At 42.8% G+C, this 18,848-nt stretch overlaps 1 protein-coding gene across 2 annotated transcripts; it reads left to right on the forward strand.

Moving 5' to 3' along the window:
* Positions 1-432: 432 nt before the first annotated feature.
* PPIH (peptidylprolyl isomerase H) lies at positions 433-18,658 on the forward strand. 2 transcript variants are annotated; one of them, XM_064281823.1, is made up of 10 exons: positions 433-563; positions 901-965; positions 1,310-1,333; positions 1,588-1,632; positions 2,846-2,888; positions 8,412-8,504; positions 11,953-12,040; positions 12,568-12,608; positions 13,399-13,488; positions 18,491-18,658. In XM_064281823.1, the coding sequence occupies exons 1-9, from the start codon at positions 498-500 to the stop codon at positions 13,465-13,467; spliced, it is 534 nt and encodes a 177-aa protein (XP_064137893.1). In that variant the 5' UTR covers positions 433-497; the 3' UTR covers positions 13,468-13,488; positions 18,491-18,658. The 2 variants fall into 2 exon arrangements, with proteins under 2 accessions (XP_064137893.1, XP_064137894.1); XM_064281824.1 differs by lacking the exons at positions 12,568-12,608; positions 13,399-13,488; positions 18,491-18,658 and adding an exon at positions 12,383-12,554.
* Positions 18,659-18,848: the final 190 nt, after the last annotated feature.

Consider the following 18,848-nt stretch of genomic DNA (forward strand, 5'->3'; position numbering starts at 1 on the left):
ATGAGGAACTAATTTGCTCTGTAAACCTTCACCTAAAGCGCACACACACACGAAAAGACCTTGGAGACTGCCAAGTTCAAACTCCCTAGCCTAAGTGAGAAGAATTCGTACTGCACTGGATAAAGCCACGGGAGGCGGGTGCCCATCGATCTGGAGCAATGAAGGACAGAGGCTTTCCTCCTCCGCCTTACCCCACCCCACTCAAACGTCAAATGGGCTAACAGCTTGTGAACGATTTCGTCATTCCGGCCAAAGCAGCCCTCCGTGACCCGGATTCTGCTCGCTCGGGCACTCCCACCCAAAAAATCCCCACTGTAGTCGAGTCGATCAGCCTCATAGTAGGGGTCTGCAAGAGCGTCGCGGCAGGGGCGGGACTTCCGGGGGCGGGGCTGGTTTGGTCGGTGTCTCTCGCGCCTGCGCGGCAGACAAACTCTGCGCGGGAGGCTTTAGGTTTCTCTGAACCCCGCGCTCCTTCCTTCTGCTTCCGGGTCGAAGCCATGGCGGTGGCTAATTCAAGCCCCGTCAACCCCGTGGTGTTTTTTGATGTCAGCATTGGTGGCCAGGTGAGAAGCAGGCAGCCACCAGTCCTGCGCCGAAGGGGAACTGCACAGGGCCGGGCTGGAAAAATTCACAAACCCAAGGATAGCGGACTCGGGAAGCCAGAAAGTGAAATTGGGCCACATCCTACTGACCTGTTTGGCGGGGGAGGGAGGGGAAAGAGGATTCTTGCCCATTCTAGCGCCCTGCTTGTGGAGGGATTGGGCGGAAGAAAAGGTAAGGCTCTGGGGGCTGAAGTGGGAGATTTCCAGAAGCATGGGAGGGTGGGCCAGTTCTTCGTGCCCCCCGCTCTGTAGGCCTTCACGGGTTTGGACTGGGGTTTCTGTCTTCCGCCGGTTGCAGGAAGTTGGCCGCATGAAGATCGAGCTCTTTGCAGACGTTGTGCCTAAAACGGCCGAGAACTTTAGGTAAGGTGATGCCCCAGCTCTGCCAGATTAACCGAGCCAGAAACCAGGCCCCATTCGGTCTGCGGAATCGTTGTCCGTCCCTCTGTCTCTGTCCGCTCACTGCCCTTGAGAGATCTGATTCCTCTGAGTATCGCTGTGTCGGAATAGTTACCCTTTTGATTACTTCTGTGTCAGTTTATGTTGTTGGTCTGTATGACTGGGTGTCTGGACACCTGGCTGGCTGGTTGGTGGGCTTGCTGGCATTAGGGTAGCTAGCTCTGATGTCTGGGCCCTCCCCTCCCCAGATTAGAGGCTTTCACAGCTGTGGTGTTACGATGACTGAATCGTTCACTCTTCCCTTTCAGGCAGTTCTGCACAGGAGAATTCAGGTCAGTCTCAGACGTGATTGACTTTGCTGCCTGCTCCTGAAGGGTGTGCTGAGGCTACAGCCGGGGTCTTGGGGAATCAACAGCAGGCTTTGAATGCTTGCTACTGACTGTAATAGAAGATTACACCCAGAAGTCAAGCTTCAGTTTATTTCCATTCCTTCTCTCTTCTCTCTGTTATCTTTAGAAAGCCGCTTTGAGTGGAGTGTGTCCCTATGATTGCCTGTTTTCATTCCATATCTCCTTTTTGTTTATAGGAAAGATGGGGTACCGATAGGATACAAAGGGAGTACCTTCCACAGGTAAGCCTTTGGCAAGCCATCCTGGGAGCTTTCAGGATTGCTTCCTCAGAGGATTAGGCTCTAAACTCAGAGGAAGACAAAACCAGAGGCTAAGTCTTAGATTGGGAAGAAATGTTTTTATGAACTCAGCAACTGATTTGAAGATTTATAAAATGTTCTAACTCTGCTTATACTCCTCCACTAATTCCTTTTAGCTATTTAAAATAGAAATTACACTTAATTCCAATATTCTGTCTTTTTCATGACCTTGTTTGGTTGAATGCAATTTTTTTTTTTAGTACAGTTGCAGCCCTTAAGTGTATAAAATATATCTTGTTGATTTATAACTACTTCTTAAAATGACTATATATGAGTATCTTAGATGATCAGTTTTCTTGGGCATGTCAGAAGTGGACTGTGGTAACACCCAGGTAGCCTTGTTTCAATTTAGAATGTGCCTCAAAGACCTCATTGCAGCTAGTAATGATAACTAACAGGTGACTGTGTCAGGCTGCTTTAAAGCTATGGGCTCTAATTCTCATAACATTCCAGTGAGGTGCTAGGTGTTTTTTATATTCTACAGATGAGGAAACTGAGGCTAGGAAAGGTTAAGGACCCTGCAGTAACTAACATTTATTGAGCCCTTATGGGTGTTTTTTTTTTTTTTTTTTTTATGGGTGTAGTGGAGCCCTGGTGGCCAAAGCGGTTAAGCATTTTTCTGGTAACCAAAAGATTGGCAGTTCAAATCCACCAGCTACTCCTTGGAAACCTTATGGGGCAGTTCTACTCTGTTCTGTAGGGTCATATGAGTCGGAAGCCACTTGACAGCAACAGGATTTTTTTTTTTTTTTTTTGATATGTGTGTAGCAGAGCATGGTTAGCATCTCACAGGTATTCTCTGTGGCCCTTTTCCCAAAAATTTGTATCAAGCCCTTGCTCTGCCATTTGCTTTGGTGAATATCTTGGGGTTCTTCCTGCAGGGCGTCAGTCCCTCTTGTTACTGTTCAGGTACCAGTTCATGTACCTAGGTCAACTGTAAGATGCTCTTCTTTATAATTTAAAACCCCTTTTTATGGTTAATTATCCTTTCAACTCATTCATTCCAGGAGAGAACAATCATTTTGTAAACCAAAGTAATAAACATTGTCTTTTGAAGTCAGTATTGATCTAATACTACAATGTTTCTAAACCATGGAATTTTCTCTCAGAATTCTTTGTTCTCCCTCTTTTTCAGGGTCATAAAGGATTTCATGATCCAGGGTGGAGATTTTGTTAATGTAAGTTCTATTCCTTTCTTATTAAAGATCTGTAGGTTTGTTTTTTGTTGTGATTGCTGCTGTTGCTGCTGTTTTTATTACAGGGACCCAGTCTTCGGGTTTGAGGACAATAGTCAGGTTTGATGGGGGGTGGAGGGTGGTGGTGGGAATGTCAGTTAGGGTTGCTGGCTACTACTGTACTACTAGATAACATCTGCATTTTAATTGAGTCACTATTTTTCATGGTGCAAACCTCAGCCAGAAACTGCTATTTCCCAGCACACCTAAAGATGCTGAATGCTGCATGACAGACCCATGCAAATTAAAGTCACATGAAACTTACTTAGAACTCTGATACGATTTGTTTTCTCAAAATAGGGTAAACCAAAAAAGAAAACAAAAACCAAACTCATGGTTGTCAAGTCAATTCTGACTCTTAGCTACCCTATTGGACAGAGTAGGACTGTCCCATAGAATTTCCAAGGAGCAGCTGGTGGCTTTGAACTGCTGACCTGTGTTTTTTGGTTAGCAGCTGAGCTCTTAACCATTGCACTATGAGTTGAAATCAGCTTAAGGGAAACAGGTAAAATGGGGTAAGTTCTCAAAAATGCTTATGTCCCGTTTGCCTCCCATTCTTGGCATCACAGTGCCTGGAAAGCTGAATTTTTAATCCAAACTTGATTAGTAGGCAAGGAATCAGAGCAAGAAACGTACATACTTCTGGAGGGATGCTTCTTCTAGTCACTGAGAGCCCCATGAAATATTCCTTCACTGCTAAGCACATCTTTCCTGTGACTGTGCATCCGCATATCAAACCATACCTCCTCCTCAACCCCTCCACCTTGGAGGATGCCAGATAAGCCCCGTTTTTCTGATTCAAATCTGTTTGTCATTACCCACCCACTTCTGTGCATCATCTTTCTTTACTCATGTTCATATCGTGTTATGATATAATACAGTCATGTTGCTATTTTCTTGAATCTGGGAGACATTCTTTCTTCATGTGTTTGTTTATTTAGTTTTATTACTCATGAGTGTTTAAGACCCCTCTCTTTCCTAGGCTATATAGGATTGCAGACTGGCAGGTTTTAGGGTAAATCAGACTTTCACATGTGTTATGTTTCATCAACATGGTGTTGTAAAACAGAAATTTCACAAAAAATTCTGGAATTTTCTCTTTTAAAAAAATGGAAGATGGGGGTACTCTAGGGCTGTGTTGCCTGTGCAGTAACAATTGGCTGGAATCAAGTAATTACTCCCTTTAGACAGGGCACATCCTTGGCTGCTTCAACACAGTCCCCAGTACCTGCTTTCCTTATTTATGTCACCTGCTCCACTAGACATTTAAGTTTGCAGCCTGTGGCCACAACTGATGGTAGTGAAGCTCAGGGATGGATGACTGTACTCTTTTTTGTTAGCTGATAAGAAAGACTGCCTTCTTTCCTGTCCCACAGCCTCCAGTGTTGCCAGATTGTCTTAGCAGGGACAGGGCCAACTTCTTACTGGTCTTTGCCCAAGCCAGGTACATTGCTCACATGCTGTTAGCTCCAGGGTTAGACATTAGTTGGTTCTAGCAAAAGAAGAGTACAAAGAAGAAAATCACTCTCAGCCACCAGTCTTATTTTTGCGTATGTGTATATTTGTAATTTTTAACAGACTTAAGATCATACATGTCTTCTAATTTTTTTTGCAGGTAATAATTGTGAACACTTTCCCTTGTCATGAAGTCTTCTAAAACATGCTTCTAACAATTGCCTAATATTCCATTATGAATACACTATTTAATCAAGCCACTATTTTTTAAAAGTATTGTGTTTAAGGTGAACGTTTATACAGCAAATTAGATTCCCATTCAACAATTCATTGACAAATTGTTCTGTGACATAGGTTACAATCCCTGTAATGTGTCAGCAGTCTCACCATTTTTACCCCATCTGCCCCATTTCCATCCATCCAGTTTCCCTGCCTTCTCATCTTTACTTTTGGGTAGGTGTGGTCCATTTGGTCTTGTGTAGTTGATTGTTTAAAGAAGCACATTCCTCATGGGTGTTACTGTTTATTTTATAGGCCAATCTATTGTTTGGTTGAAAGGTGACCTCCGGACGTGGCTTCAGTTCCAGGTTTAAAGGATATTCTCAGGACGATAGTCCTGGGGGTTCCTCTAGTCTCAGTCAGTACTGTAAGCCTCGTCTTTTTTATGAATTTGAGTTTTGGTTCTATATTTTTCTCCCATTCTAACCAGGACCTTCTATTACATCCCTGGTCAGAATGACTGGTAGTGGTAGCTGGGCACTATGTAGTTCTTCTGGTCTCAGGATAGAAGACGCTGTGATTTGCCTGGGCCATTAGTCCTGTTTCTTCCTTGAATCTTTGGTTTCCTTCACTCTTCTTTGCTCCAGACAGGAAGAGATCAATAGTTGTATCTTAGGTGGTCACTTGCAAGCTTTTAAGACCCCTGATGCTGCTCACCAAACTAGGATGTAGAACATTATCTTTATGAACTGAGTTATGCCAGTTGACCTGGTTGTCACACAAGACTATGTCAGTCCACTGTTCTTGAAGATTTAAGTTGCTTTCTATTGTTTGCTCTGAATAATTAATTTCGTTTTTTTCCCAACTCTGGCTTCCAGAGAGCAATAGGTAGTGTGATTATAGAGAATGGGAGAGTAACTGGTCCTCTAGGTTAATTGGGAAATTGGAAATCAGCATGTTTTTTCTATCCCTTATATATGCATGTATGTTGTTGTTAGTTGCTGACTTAGTTATCTAGTGCTGCTATAACAGAAATACTACAAGTGGGTGGGTTTACGAAACAGTTTATTCCTTCACAGTTTAGGAGGCTAGAAGTCCAAATTCAGGTTGCCAGCTCCAGGGGAAGGCTTTTCTCTCTGTCAGCTCTGGGAGAAGGTCCTTGTCATCACTCTTCCCCTGATCTAGGAGCTTCTCAGCATAGGGACCCTGGGTCCAAAGGACACGCTCTGCTTCTGGCTCTTCTTGCTTGGTAGTGATGAGGTCCCTATCCCTCTGCTCATGTCTCTTTCATTTTATCACTCGTAAGATAAAAAGTGATGCAGGCCACACCCCTTACCTCAGATTAGGGCTGTGACCTGAGTAACAGTGTTAATCTTCTTTAACATAACTTAATCTTGCCTCATTAACCACAGGCAGAGATCAAGATTTACAACACACAGGAAAATTATACGAGATAACAAAATGGAGGACAGTCACACAATGCTGGGAATCATGGCCTAGTCAAAATTGACACATATTTCTGGGGGACACAATTCAATTCATGACAGTTGCCATTGAGTTAATTCCGGTCTGTAGAGGTAGTTAAAAACCAAAGAACCAAACCTGTTGCTGTCAAGTCTATTCCAACTCACAGCGACCCTGTAGGGCAGAGTAGAACTGCCCCATAGGGTTTTCAAAGAGTGGCTGGTGGATTCAAACTGCTGACCTTTTTGGTTAGCAGCTGTAGCTCGCCATAGTTCTTAACCACTGCACCACCAGGGCTCCAGAGGTAGTTAAAGATATAATAAACAGTTGCCACTGCGTCTATTCTGACTCGATGTGTGTCACAGTAGAACTGTGCTTCATAAGATTTTCAGTGGCTGGGTTTTTTGGAAGTAGAAAAAGCTGAAGCGTAGTGATAAAAGCATGGACTTAAGAACAAGAATCCTCTACTACTTAATGTTTATTATTGTTAATAAATTAATATTTTCATATTCATTTATTCATCTAGCCTAGTGATCAACAGACTTTTTAAGTAAAGGGACAGATAGTAAATCTTCTTAGGCTTTGTGGGCCACGTGGTCTCTGCCTCAGCTACTTAACCGTGCCATTACTCAGGTCTGCCGTTTTAGCCTGAAAGCAGTCATTTGATGATACATAAATGAGTGGGCATGATTGTGTTCCAGTAAAACCTTATTTACAAACTAAGGCACCTGGCCAGATTTGGCCATAGTTTGCCAGCCTCTGATCTAGTCTGCCCAGGGATACAGAGAAAAGGTACAGTCCTCTCTCCAACAAGCTCAGTATAGCCTAGTGCAGTCATTCTTAACCAGTACTTATCATTAGAATCACCTGGGACTATTCAATAGGTGTGCAGTGAGGCCTCAGCATGTATGTTTTTGAAAAGCTCTACAGTTGTTTGTGATCCATGTCTCTGGTTGAGAACTACTGGACATTAGTGGGTAAGACTGATAGCTTAAATATAATAAACAGTAACTTGCAACATTAACTGCTTATTTTTCTAAGTAATTTACCCATTATTCCACTTAATCATCAAAATTTTAAATGAGGTCGGACTGTTATCCCCATTTTCAGATGAGGAAACTGAGGCATAAAGAGGAAAAGTAACTTGCTCAATTTTATGCAGCTTTTCTGTAATGCAGCCAAGATTCAGATTTCAGAGCCTTTGCTCTTAACCTCTATTCTATGCTGCCTCTCAGCACAGACAATTACAGTAAGTGACAAGGTATACAGTAAGCACAGGATGTTATAGAAGAAGAGGGGAGGGGGCCTGATCCTGTTTCGGGGCCAGGGAAGGTCCTTAATTCACATGGGATTCCACCGTGTGAAGGAGGGGATGGGTGTTCTGGACAGAGGGAACAGCCCGGGCAAAAGACAAGCATGGATGAGCATAGATCAGAGCATTCAAGGAACTGCAAATAAGGCCTTGGTCAGGTTGCTTCATTACCCTGACTTCAGCTTGCTCACCTGAGCAAGAATAATAATGCTCATTCTACAGGGTTGTTGAAAGAACAAAGAGATAACACAAGTGAAGCTAGTTCAAGCAGAAATTGGGACTTTATGACAAGGCTAAAGAGGTGTTTTAAAGGAAGAAATAGAATTGAAAAGCCACATAGAACCAAGATAGTCCTTTCTCTCTGTTTCTCTAGGGCTCTCTACACGTCTGCCGTGTTCTCCCTCTGGTCTCTAGTCCACCTTGTAGAAGGTAGTCACTTCCAGCTTCCAGAGTTAGATGTTAACAGTTTTAACCTCCAGGAGAGTATCTTTCTCACTTCTAGATTCCCAGAGAAGGAACTCTGGTTGGCCCAGCACGAGTTAGGCATCCTCCTCTGGATCAGTCACCTTTGGCCAGGGGGGTGATACCATGTTCTGTAGACTAGACTGCCAAGAGCTCAGCCACCTCATTCATAGTTTGGGGGAGTGGGGCAGTAGTCAGTAGATTCATACAACTGTGGGGAAAAGAGTCTAGGAATGACAAAGGTCATGTATATGATCACTAAATTGTTGTTACCTAATTTGCCTGTGTCCCAGTCTGTCTTTCTGGAGGCTGACCTGTGACCTGTGTCACCCCGTCTGCAAGGTGTCCTGGCTGTAGCTTGTGGACGGTGGCAGGCCTGGGCAGGGCTGGCTTTGATGGCAGGATAGGGTCGAGGAGGTGTGGTTCCGAGGTGGCCAGCAAGGGGTGAGAGTGGACCGTAAAGAAGCTAGGATTTAGGCGCAGTGACTTTCTTCCTCTGGGCTCCAAGGGGCTCTGCACTCGGAGTCACTAACACTGCCCTTCTCTCTGCCCAGGGGGATGGCACTGGAGTTGCCAGTATTTACCGAGGACCATTTGCAGATGAAAATTTTAAACTGAGACACTCAGCTCCAGGCTTGCTTTCCATGGTAAGTGATGTGGTCGAACTCACAGTTTTGGGTTAGATTTACAGCCAGCTGGTTCCTGGGCCCCTTTTGAGGCCCAGTGCTGCCTCTTGGGATGAAATCAGATGCTTTTCTCCTCTTGCTTGGCCCAGGACTGTACCTCTACCACCCCAGACTTCCTCCTCAGTCTGGTTTGGTTTTGTTGGGCAGGGTGCACAGGCAGGCTGGGGAGCCAAAATTAAACTCTGATGTGTGTTTTTCTCTCCTTTGGCTGAACCAGCACATGTTGCTGGGCATTCAGCTTTACTGTTCAGAATCTAGCTGGCTGTGCTTTCAAGACCTCAGTTTTCACTTGCTCATCGCTGCACTCACCACTGCTTACTCCAAGTACCCGCTCACACTGCCTACTCACTGGATACCCGTTTTGCTCACTCACCTCTCCCTGCTCAACACTCCTCTTCCTTCCCCCTGGGCACCCCACCCCTATCCATAGCCCCCGCTCATATCTCCTCACTCACTCTCCTCTCACAGTCCCTCTGCCCTCCTCACTTACACCCCCTCATTTACCCCATCCCCGTGCACTCTTCTTCCATGCTCACTCTCCCTTCCCTTCCCCTATTCTCCCTTCACTCCTCATTTCCCTTCCCCTCGCCCCCCTCGCTTCCTTCTCTCCAGCCTTCTCCCCCCCAGTTACCCACTTACCTCCGCCAGTGCCCCAACCCTCGCCTCCCCAGCCCCAGCGTTTACATGCGCAGCCTGTCCTGCTAACCCACTCGTCCACTCATCCACTGTGTTTCAGGCCTCATGGTAAGACAAGCATACAAACATGATTCCTTCCCTCATGACACGTAACATCTAATAGGGCAATCACACATGGAAAAGGACAATCCCAGTGGAATGTCATCAGTGCTATCAGTGTATTAAGGTAAGGGCACCTCAGTGTATGTAAAAGTACTGGGAGAGCCCAAAGGAATGAGAATAATTGCTGCTAGGGGTTGGGGGAAGCTTCACAGAGGAGGTCATATTGAGTTCTTGAAGGAGTTGTATACCAAATGGAAGAGGAAGAGAGGACATTTCAAATCGTGCAAACAGCCTGTGCAGAGATCTATTATCATGAAATAGCAGGGGGTGTACTCAAGGACCAGACCGTGACCGGGGATGATGAGAACATAGAGGGAGGGAATGGCCTGGAGCGACAACTAGAGAGGCAGCTAGGTCTAGCTCCTGGATGGCTTTAAGTTACAGAATAAGGATAAGGTGTGTGGACTTTCTTTCATAGGCTGTGGAGAACCATACCATTTTTTGAGCAGGGTTGATCATCTTTGTGTTTTAGAATGAAGACCCTGGCTGCAGTGTGAGCAACAGATAGGAATGGAGAAGCTGGGGCAGGGAAGCCAGTTAGGAGGCTGCCATAATGATTGGGTGGGACCAGTACAGCGAGAGCGTGCAAATCCCATTTTAGGAAAGCAAGGCTGGGCAAGCACAGGTAAAGGGTGCAGAGTGGCTTACCCATTTCTGTCCAGTCAGTTCTGACTCATGGCAACCCCATGCCATTTTGTTAGTATCTGTGGAGGATTCAGAAAAATGGAAGCCCTGGCTTCTGCGACCTTTAGGCTTGAGGTTGTACTGTCACATATCATGTATCATAATTGTTTTTGTGGCGTCTTCCACTCAATCATCAGTTTCTCAAGGGCAGGGACGAGGTTCACATTGCTCTCTAGGCCTTACTACTAACACGGAAAGGCTGCTGAGCAGATGTGGGTGAATGACAGAATAACAATCAGAATGATGGCTAACATTTATTGAGCATTTACTCAATAACTGCTTTCTTTGCATTAATTCATTTTAATCCTTTCAGTGTCCTTTTGAGATAGATACAAATGAGGAAACTGAGTCTCAGAGCAGTGATATGACTAACCTAAGGTCACACAGTCAGTGGTGGAGTGGGGGTTTGAACTAGGTCATCTGGCTCCAGAGCTCTAGAGTGTGTTCCCTTAACCAGGAAACTATACTACTGTCTGGAAGGATGAATAAATAAATGCCTAAGGGCAGAGAGTGTGAGCTGTAAAGGCATGCTAAATCACTGTTTTTGTGCCTGCTTGCTAATAAATGTTTATACATTAAGAAACCAAAAAAAGAAAAAACCAATAGATAAATGGAGTGTATTGGGGTCTCTGGGAACTCTGTCCCTCCATTCCTGCAAAGCCTGGGCCTGCTCTAACAGCCTTAGGCCATCCCTTACTTTCACATACATACAAAATGCTCCTGAACACATTTACACAAAACAAAATAGCTTCATCTTACGTGGCAGATGTCTAAAATACAATATAAAATCCTCAATTAGAACTTATCCCTCGAAAGTGTCTTTAGTGCATTTCCAGTATTTCATGTGTGTTTTTTTTCTTCATAGTTGAACACAGAATCAACCAATTTAAATCTATTAAGCATCTGATTAAGGCTAGTGACCTAGCTCATAATTTCCAGTTTTGTCTCAGTAACATTACTTTTATAAGACCTGTGCTTCTAATTAGTAGTTTTCCATTTTCTACTCAATTTTTTTTCTAAAATAAGGGAAGTATGCAATTAAATATTTACATAATTGTACAGATAATTGTTGTAAGGCAATGCTGCTGAAACTAATCTTGGGTTTTCTGATGTACAAAAGTCTGAATTTAGTGTATTAAAGGCAGCCTAGGAGCATCTGTATATAATTTACAAAAGCACACCTCATATGAAAGTCCCTTTACAAAGCAGTTATCACTCTACATTGTAATTATAGCCTGTTCTTTTGTAATGTGTTATTAAATATCATGCTATAAAAACAGTTTCAAGGGAGGAAAGGAGAAGTGATAGGACTAGAGAGTCTCAGATTCTCAATTTAAAGAGTTTTTTTTCCTATAAAGTTCAGTAATTATGGGTTTTATGTGTAGCTATAAATGTGTAATGATAAAACCTAAACATCAATTAAGTATAGTCTCTTCTAGCATTGCAGTAGCATAACAGCTTCTTGCACCTTCTTAAGATTACCATTACTGTTTATAACCATTTTTATGATATAGTGTAAAGCCTTTCAGACAAAGTAACTTTATTGTATAGGCAACAGGTCTTTTCCTAACTGGTAGTTAATTTGCATCTGTAATCCACTTATTACTAGTATTAGGCTAAATATAGCAAATCATGTCCTATAAATATTTGTTCCCATTATATCTAATTTCCACTGTAAAAATTCACAGTGTAGGAAAAATGTACGTTAAATTATTAGGGGTCTAACTCTTTGAGGGCAGGGGTTGTATATCTTGTTCTTCTCTGTATCCTTAGGCCCTAGCTCAGGGCCTTCCTCAAAAGAGGTGCTTAGTGAAGGTTTATTGAAAGAAAGTGTGGAGAAATCAGGGCTGCAGGCTATTTTGGAAATCTTGCCCTTTGGCTAGCATGGCCAAAAAAACTCACTGCAAATGTATTTGGCTTCTATCAGGCAAACAGCGGTCCCAGTACAAATGGCTGCCAGTTCTTCATCACCTGTTCCAAGTGCGATTGGCTGGATGGGAAGCATGTGGTGTTTGGTGAGCCCTTCTCCCATCCCATTGTCCAGGCCCCATTTATGGTGGTTTGTGGTGGCGGGGACGGGGGGTGCTGGCTTCCAAGGGACTTAGTCCCCAAACTCTCACATCAAGAGTGCTTGGTTGATACAACTGTTCTGGGTACTAATAGGGAAAGTGGAAGTAGTGGGAAGATGGGGAGGATGTGTGGTTAAAGAACTGCAGGCAAGGATAAAGGGACCATCTGCTGTGTTGTATAACGACCGCGGTGACATGTATATTTGGGGGAAAACCTTGATGCTAGCACCAAAGAAATGCCACACAGGCAGCATGGCACAGTGGGGCTTTGGAATCACTCTGACCTAGGTGTGAGTCCTAACTCTGCTGCTTACTACCTGGGACCTTGGGCAAGTCATTTCACCTCCACTGAATCTCAATTTCCTGAAATCAGTAAGAGGGCCAAATGAGATAATGGCTAAGAATGGGCACTGGAAGCTGGAAAATTATATGCGAATGAGAAGAATGAAGCCCAGCTCATACTCTTCCTACAGGAAAAATCATTGATGGACTTCTAGTGATGAGAAAAATTGAGGTGAGTCCTGTTCAGTTTCCTCTTTTGTAGCCATTCTCATCTGGTTAGTGTTGAGGAACAAGAGAATGGTGAATAGGTTCCAGTTCATTAGGCCCAGTCTTCATTGCCTCCTGTTACATAGACTCCCTGGAAATGGGAGGAGAGATGCCGACCGAAATTAGTCTCACTCGTCCACACTGAAGCTTGTCTCTTGATGGCCTCTTCGCTTATTTGATAAAATCCTACTCCTGAGCGTTGCCTTCAAGACTCTTCATGATCTGGTCCCTGCCTACCTCTCCACAGCCCATCCTCCTGCCTCTGCCTCCTCCCTGTTCCAGTCACATGATGCTATGAGATCTTCTCTAAATAATGCAAGATACATCCTTGCCCCTTGCATTTTCCTGCCCCTGTGCCTTTGCTCATGCCGTTTCCTCTACCTGGAATGCTCTTCTCCTTTGTTTTCCTCCTCAGGGGATCTCATTCATCCTTCTAGACCCACCTCAAATGTCACTTCTCTGAATCCTTCCCCAGCCTCCTTAAGCAGTAATTTAGTTGCTTCCTCTGCCCTTTATATAACTCACTTTTATAATTTATTACATTGTCACATATCATAGGTTTGATATTTTTTAAATGTTTTACATTTTATCTTTGGTCTCTTTCATACGCTTTACCTGTGTGCTGGGCCCTGAACTGTCATCTCAATCTCTGAGTCCTTCATCCTTAGCACAGAGGCTGGCAGGCGTCAATAAATGTGTGATGAATGACGGAGTGTGTGTGAATGAATGAGTCTCTGCTGTGCTTTGTTTTGTAGAACGTTCCTACAGGCCCCAATAATAAGCCCAAGCTGCCTGTGGTGATCTCACAGTGTGGGGAGATGTAGTCCAGACCAAGTCTGAATCAGGTAAGTGTGTCTTTCTTCTCCTTGGTTAGGAGTCAGACCCCAAAGAATATATCTTGGTCTAGTGAAAAGAACTTTTGACTTGAAGACATGGGGTTGAGCCCATTTCCTCTCTGTAAGACCTTGGAGAATTGATATCCCTTCTCTGAGCCTCAGTTTCCTCATCTGTCAAATGGTGATATTACTTATCTTGTAGGGTCATTGTAAGGATCAAAAGAGAAACAGACCAGAGAACACTTTGTTTTTCTATCATTTTGTAATTTATGAAGTATCAACCTGAAGACCACTCTGGCAATTTGACAGGACTCTTGACCATAGTTCTGTTCAGTTGTCCTACTAGGAAGACCTGGTCCGAGCCTTGGGTAACTCTCTGCTAGGACCAGCCTGGTTAACCAGGAGACAGATGCACCTGTCATGCCCCTTACCAGAACTAATGCTATAATCTCAGACCCTGATTTTGTATTTGCCAGTCTCAGAAGTAAATATCACACGTTTCAGCCAACATGGACTCAGCTTCCCAATCATACTTGCCACTGCCTGCTATGTGCTGGCCATGCTAACTAGGCATGGAGTGGGGAGGGAGAAAGACTTGAAAGATGGCTTAACCTTTCAGGAGCTTGCAGGGAATAAGATGCATTCTCCGAGGTGATCACTAGTAATATGGGCGACATCGCTAATTGTTATAGGAGTTTAGGAGAGAAATGGATGACTGTCATGTAGGTGAGGAGTGTTGTTATTTGGTTTTTCTTTCCTTTTTTTTTTTTTTTAGTTTTCAAACCTACAGAAAACTTGAGACTAGTACATTGAACACCCAAATACCTTTCACCTAGATTCACCAACTGGTAACTTCTTGCTTTATCATTTTCCTTTGACATTTGTTTTGTTTTCCTTCCCCTGTACCTTCTCCCTCTTCCTCCCTCCCTCTCCTTTCTTCCTTCCTTCCTCTTTTGAAAAGTTGAAGACTTCTTGACGCTTCACCCCTAAATACTTCAGCAAGCAGCTCTTAAAAATAAGAACATCCTTATTTCACAATAATATTACCTAGTATATAGTACATGTTCAAAGTTAGTTTTGTTCCCAAAATAACTGTTATAGCTTTTAAGAAAAAACAAAACCCATGATCCAGTCAAGGTTTATATATTTCATTTGGTTGTTTATTTTTAATTACACAAGTAATATAATCTCACTGTGAAAATTTTCACACAAAAAGTGAAAGTCCCCTTGGCAACATCCCATTCCTCTCCCCAGAGGTAAACTTCTTTATCAGTTTGATAAATGTCCATCAGGACCTTTTCTTTGCCTATCTAGTTCTGGAATGTTTTGTTTTCTATAAATGGTATCATAGACTGTATTCATCTCCCCCCCACCCATTGGCATTATGTCTAAAAGACTTTTCATTCTCAGTTCATATAAAACTACCTTGTATTTTTTTAAACTGCTATATAATATTCCATAAGGTATTTATATCGTTTGGTTTATTTTACCTTTTATTCATTGTTGGTTCTTTATTATTACAAACAATGCTACAGTAAAATAAAGTTGCTTCTTTAAGTAAATATGCAAATATATCTATGGAATAGATATCCAGAAGTAGAATTACTGGGTCAAAAGGTATATGCATTTTTCATTTTAATAAATACTTTTAAATTGTACTTCCAAGCTTGATACCAGTTCATATTCCCATGTGAAAGTACCTATTTCTTCTTGATGTTACCAATATAATATGCCAGTATAATTATATCAATATAAAATGTATTAGAAAATTTTTCTAGCCATTCAGGTGGAAGATGGTATCGATTGTTGTAATTTGTAATATCCTAATTTCTAAGGAGGTTGAGCATATTTGCATATGTTTATTGCCCATGCTGTCAATATCCTTTGCTCATGTTTCAGGTGCTAGTTTTTTTCTTAATGGTTTTATTTTATATGTTATGACTGTTTTCTCCAGAATATAGTTTAAGAAAAATTGACAATATGCTGCTTAACTTTGGTGATATCTTTTGTCAGACAAGTTTTAAATTCTGATGAGGTCAGAATTACCAGTCTTTTATGGCTTTTATGTTTTATATCGTTTAAGAAGGTCTTTACTACCTCAGATCATAATTTCTTTAATATTTTTTCTAATATTTCTAGGTTTTATTTTTATGCTTATAAAACTATCTAGAACTTATTTTTCTATATAAACTAGGACTCTGCCTTTTTTTTCCAAGTGGAGATCCAGTCAAATACCATACCATTTTAATGACTGTACATACCTCTATCTGTGACTTAATTTGTGTTCACAGCATCTGGCACTTAGAGGCATTCAGCAAAAATTTATTACATGAATTAATAGGGAGAGGGAATGTCAGGCATTTTCAGCAGGAAATTGGTATGAAGAAATGCTGAGGCAGGAATGCACAAATGTGTGCTGGAAACTATACATGGCCCTCTCTTGTCAAGCCACAGGGTCCCTTCTCAGGCTCCAGTTGACACCCTGAGCCCTCCTTTATTCAATACTAGTGGTCTCTAGGACCCAACCCGCTGTCTCCCAGCCACTCCCTCCCTCTCCCACTCCCTTTTTTGCTGTGACTAAAGTTGAGCTCAGAAGCCTTTTCCTTCTAAAGACTGACCACTTACAACTACTGGAGGACAGAAGATAGAAAATTCTTTACATTTGGGGCCTCTTTTTTGTATCTTTCTGAGTCCCTTACAGAAAGTTGTTGGAAACCCTTGTTGGGAGTTTCTGAGGCTGGGGATAATCAGCCGTTCCCTCTTTCTCACCCTTTCTCACCCATTATCAGCAAAGGTCATGTGAACCTTTGCTCCCATGAAAGCCCTTCTTCTGAGCCTGTACCCCACTGGAACAAATTCCTCACGTGGCCATTTTGCATTCCAAAGCCCCCCCGCCCCCCAAAAAAACCCATTGCTGACAAGTCTATTCTGGCTTATAGCTCTTAGCGACCCTGTAGGACAGAGTAGAGTAGAACTGCCCCATAGGGTTTCCAAGGAGCAGCTGGTGGATTTGAACTGCTGACCTTTTGTTTAGCAGCCGCGCTCTTAACCACTGTGCCACCAGGGCTCCAGAGGCCCCCTCAACCTGTCCAAGAGACAGTCCCTTCTGTGATGATAGAAATGTTCTATATCTGCATTGTCCAATATGGTAAAGAGCTTTCTTCAGTTAATTGTTTCTCAAATTCTTTTAAAGATAAAAATCATTTGGGAGTACTTGTTAAACCTACTAGTTCCCGCCCCTGGACCCTACCAGGTCCCTCCCATGGAGTTTGATTGGGTTTAGGGTGGGACCTGGGAAGCCATGTTTATAACAAGCATCTCAGGTGCCTCTTGTCAGAGAAGTGTGAGTTTAAACGTTCCTTTAGGTAGTGCTGGGATAACTATCTTTAATATTTGCCTCTTAAAAAAATGTATAACTAGTACAACACATAATCGTACAGATATAGCTTAGAAAAAGGCAAAATTGAAGTTCAAACAGTGATTAGGTTAAAAAAAATTAGTTCTTATGGATGGTAGATATATCCCCCATTTTGGAATTACCTGATTCTTTCCTGCAGGGGAAGATTTGAAAGATGTGTTGGTGGCACTTGGGCTATTCCTTCCTTCATTCCACAACTAAGTACAAATTACTTAAGATATGTTCTGTGCTACCTATGGGAATACAAATTTGAAAAGCCCAGTTTGTGCCCTCAAGGAGGTCAAGGTCTCATGGGAAAACTGCCAATTACAATAAAATTACTACATGATAACCAGGTCTTAGACACACTGAGGTACACCCCTTCAGTGGAATACTCCACAGCCTTAACAGAAAGAACAAATCTGTGTGTGTAGGCAAGATTTCTAAGGTAAATTAAGTGACAAAGTCAGGATATACATTATGAAAGTGTTATACTATTTATTTTGAATTACTATTTCAGAAATCTCTGTAGTAATAATATAAAGCATACTTTTAATAATGGTTATTGCTATGGAGTAAAAATAGAGACTGTTTCATTGACTTCTCTCTTATAATAGGAATACATACTGTATGTATATGTTGTTTTAACTAGTCCTGCTTCCAGGTCCTCCCAAGAGCATGCCCATAGCTGTGACTAACATCAGTTAGTGAAACCTTTCCTGGTTCCCTGGTCTAGGCCCAGTCAGCAGTTCCCACCTGTTTGGTTCATCTCTCCATTACAGCATTTAACACAACATATCACAAATGCGTTGATCTGTTTTTCTGCTAGACTGAGAACTCCTTGGAGCAGGGACCATGTTGACTAGCACAGTGCCTGACCTATGATAGAGCTTAGGCCCTGGGGCCCTGTGCAATTTAGGAAGTGTAATTCCTTTTATACACTTTGCGTGCAGACCCAGGTTTAAACCTCTGTCTGAGCCTGCGGTACAGCGCCAGCACTGGAACTCACTGTTCTGGAGGAGGGGTGTGGACATAGGAGTGGGTGGCAGGCAGCAGTATCTACGTTTACTCACCTTGTTCTCAGTGCAGCTAACTCCAGGGCCATAAACAAAGGATGTGGCCTTTCCCTTCTCTTTACCCCAGTGACCAAAACCTGCAAGGAAGAAGGATTGCTCTTTGTTCTGGGGCTCCACAGAGAGCCATCAAGGTCAGGTGAAAAGGACACAGACTTTGGAGCCAAGTAGACCAGGAAATTCAACCACTTTCTAGTTTTGTGACCTTCGTCAAATATTCAGACCCCTTGGGACTCTAGATTACTCCCTTGCATAATTACAGATAAGGTATACTGTATGGAGTTGTGATGGGTAAGTGATAGATGAGATTAATATACTTGGCCATAAATGTTAGTTTCTTTTTTCCTTGGTTCTTGCATAATACACCTCTCAGTGTTACTCTGGGGAACCCAAGGTCTGGCCTATGGCAAGATTAAAACCGGGTTGCTGTTTTGGGAAAAGAGGACTAGGAGTGTGGAGGAGAGCTGGGAGCCTTACTTCTCTCAAGGAGTGTCCCCTTTCAGTCCCTCCCTCACTGACCTCCACGTCTCTGCCATTGTAGGCCTCCCTTTCTTCTGGGGATGTTCTTGATAAAATCACCTGGACTGGCCCCTGGGTTTGCTTCCCTGCCTGCTGCTGCTCCATTTGATCAAGAGGAAGTATCACAAATTCAGGACACAAGATTTTCTGTGTTTAAGTTTTCAACTGTAAATAAAGTTTTTTGTTTTTATTTTTGGGGTTTTTTGTTTTGGTTTGGTTTTTTCTTTTCTTTTTTCTTTGTAGGTGTGGTATTTTAAAATGGTTGTAGTGACAGCCTCCATCTCTTCACTCCTCAGTTTCAGCTGGAAGGACTGGCTCTTCCCAGAGACCAGCATGAACCAGAGCCAAACCCTTGCTATGTGCAGTTGACTTTTCAGAAG

This window comes from Loxodonta africana, chromosome 3 (assembly GCF_030014295.1).
Source record: "Loxodonta africana isolate mLoxAfr1 chromosome 3, mLoxAfr1.hap2, whole genome shotgun sequence".
Taxonomy (NCBI): domain Eukaryota; kingdom Metazoa; phylum Chordata; class Mammalia; order Proboscidea; family Elephantidae; genus Loxodonta; species Loxodonta africana.

What these genes read in the sequence shown, in the direction of transcription:
- PPIH (XM_064281823.1), top strand. Translation starts at nt 498, where the DNA reads ATGGCGGTGGCTAATTCAAGCCCCGTCAACCCCGTGGTGTTTTTTGAT. An exon ending in AAAACGGCCGAGAACTTTAG is followed by an intron (nt 966 to 1,309) that starts GTAAGGTGATGC and finishes CTTCCCTTTCAG; the next exon opens with GCAGTTCTGCACAGGAGAAT. An exon ending in TTCTGCACAGGAGAATTCAG is followed by an intron (nt 1,334 to 1,587) that starts GTCAGTCTCAGA and finishes TTTTGTTTATAG; the next exon opens with GAAAGATGGGGTACCGATAG.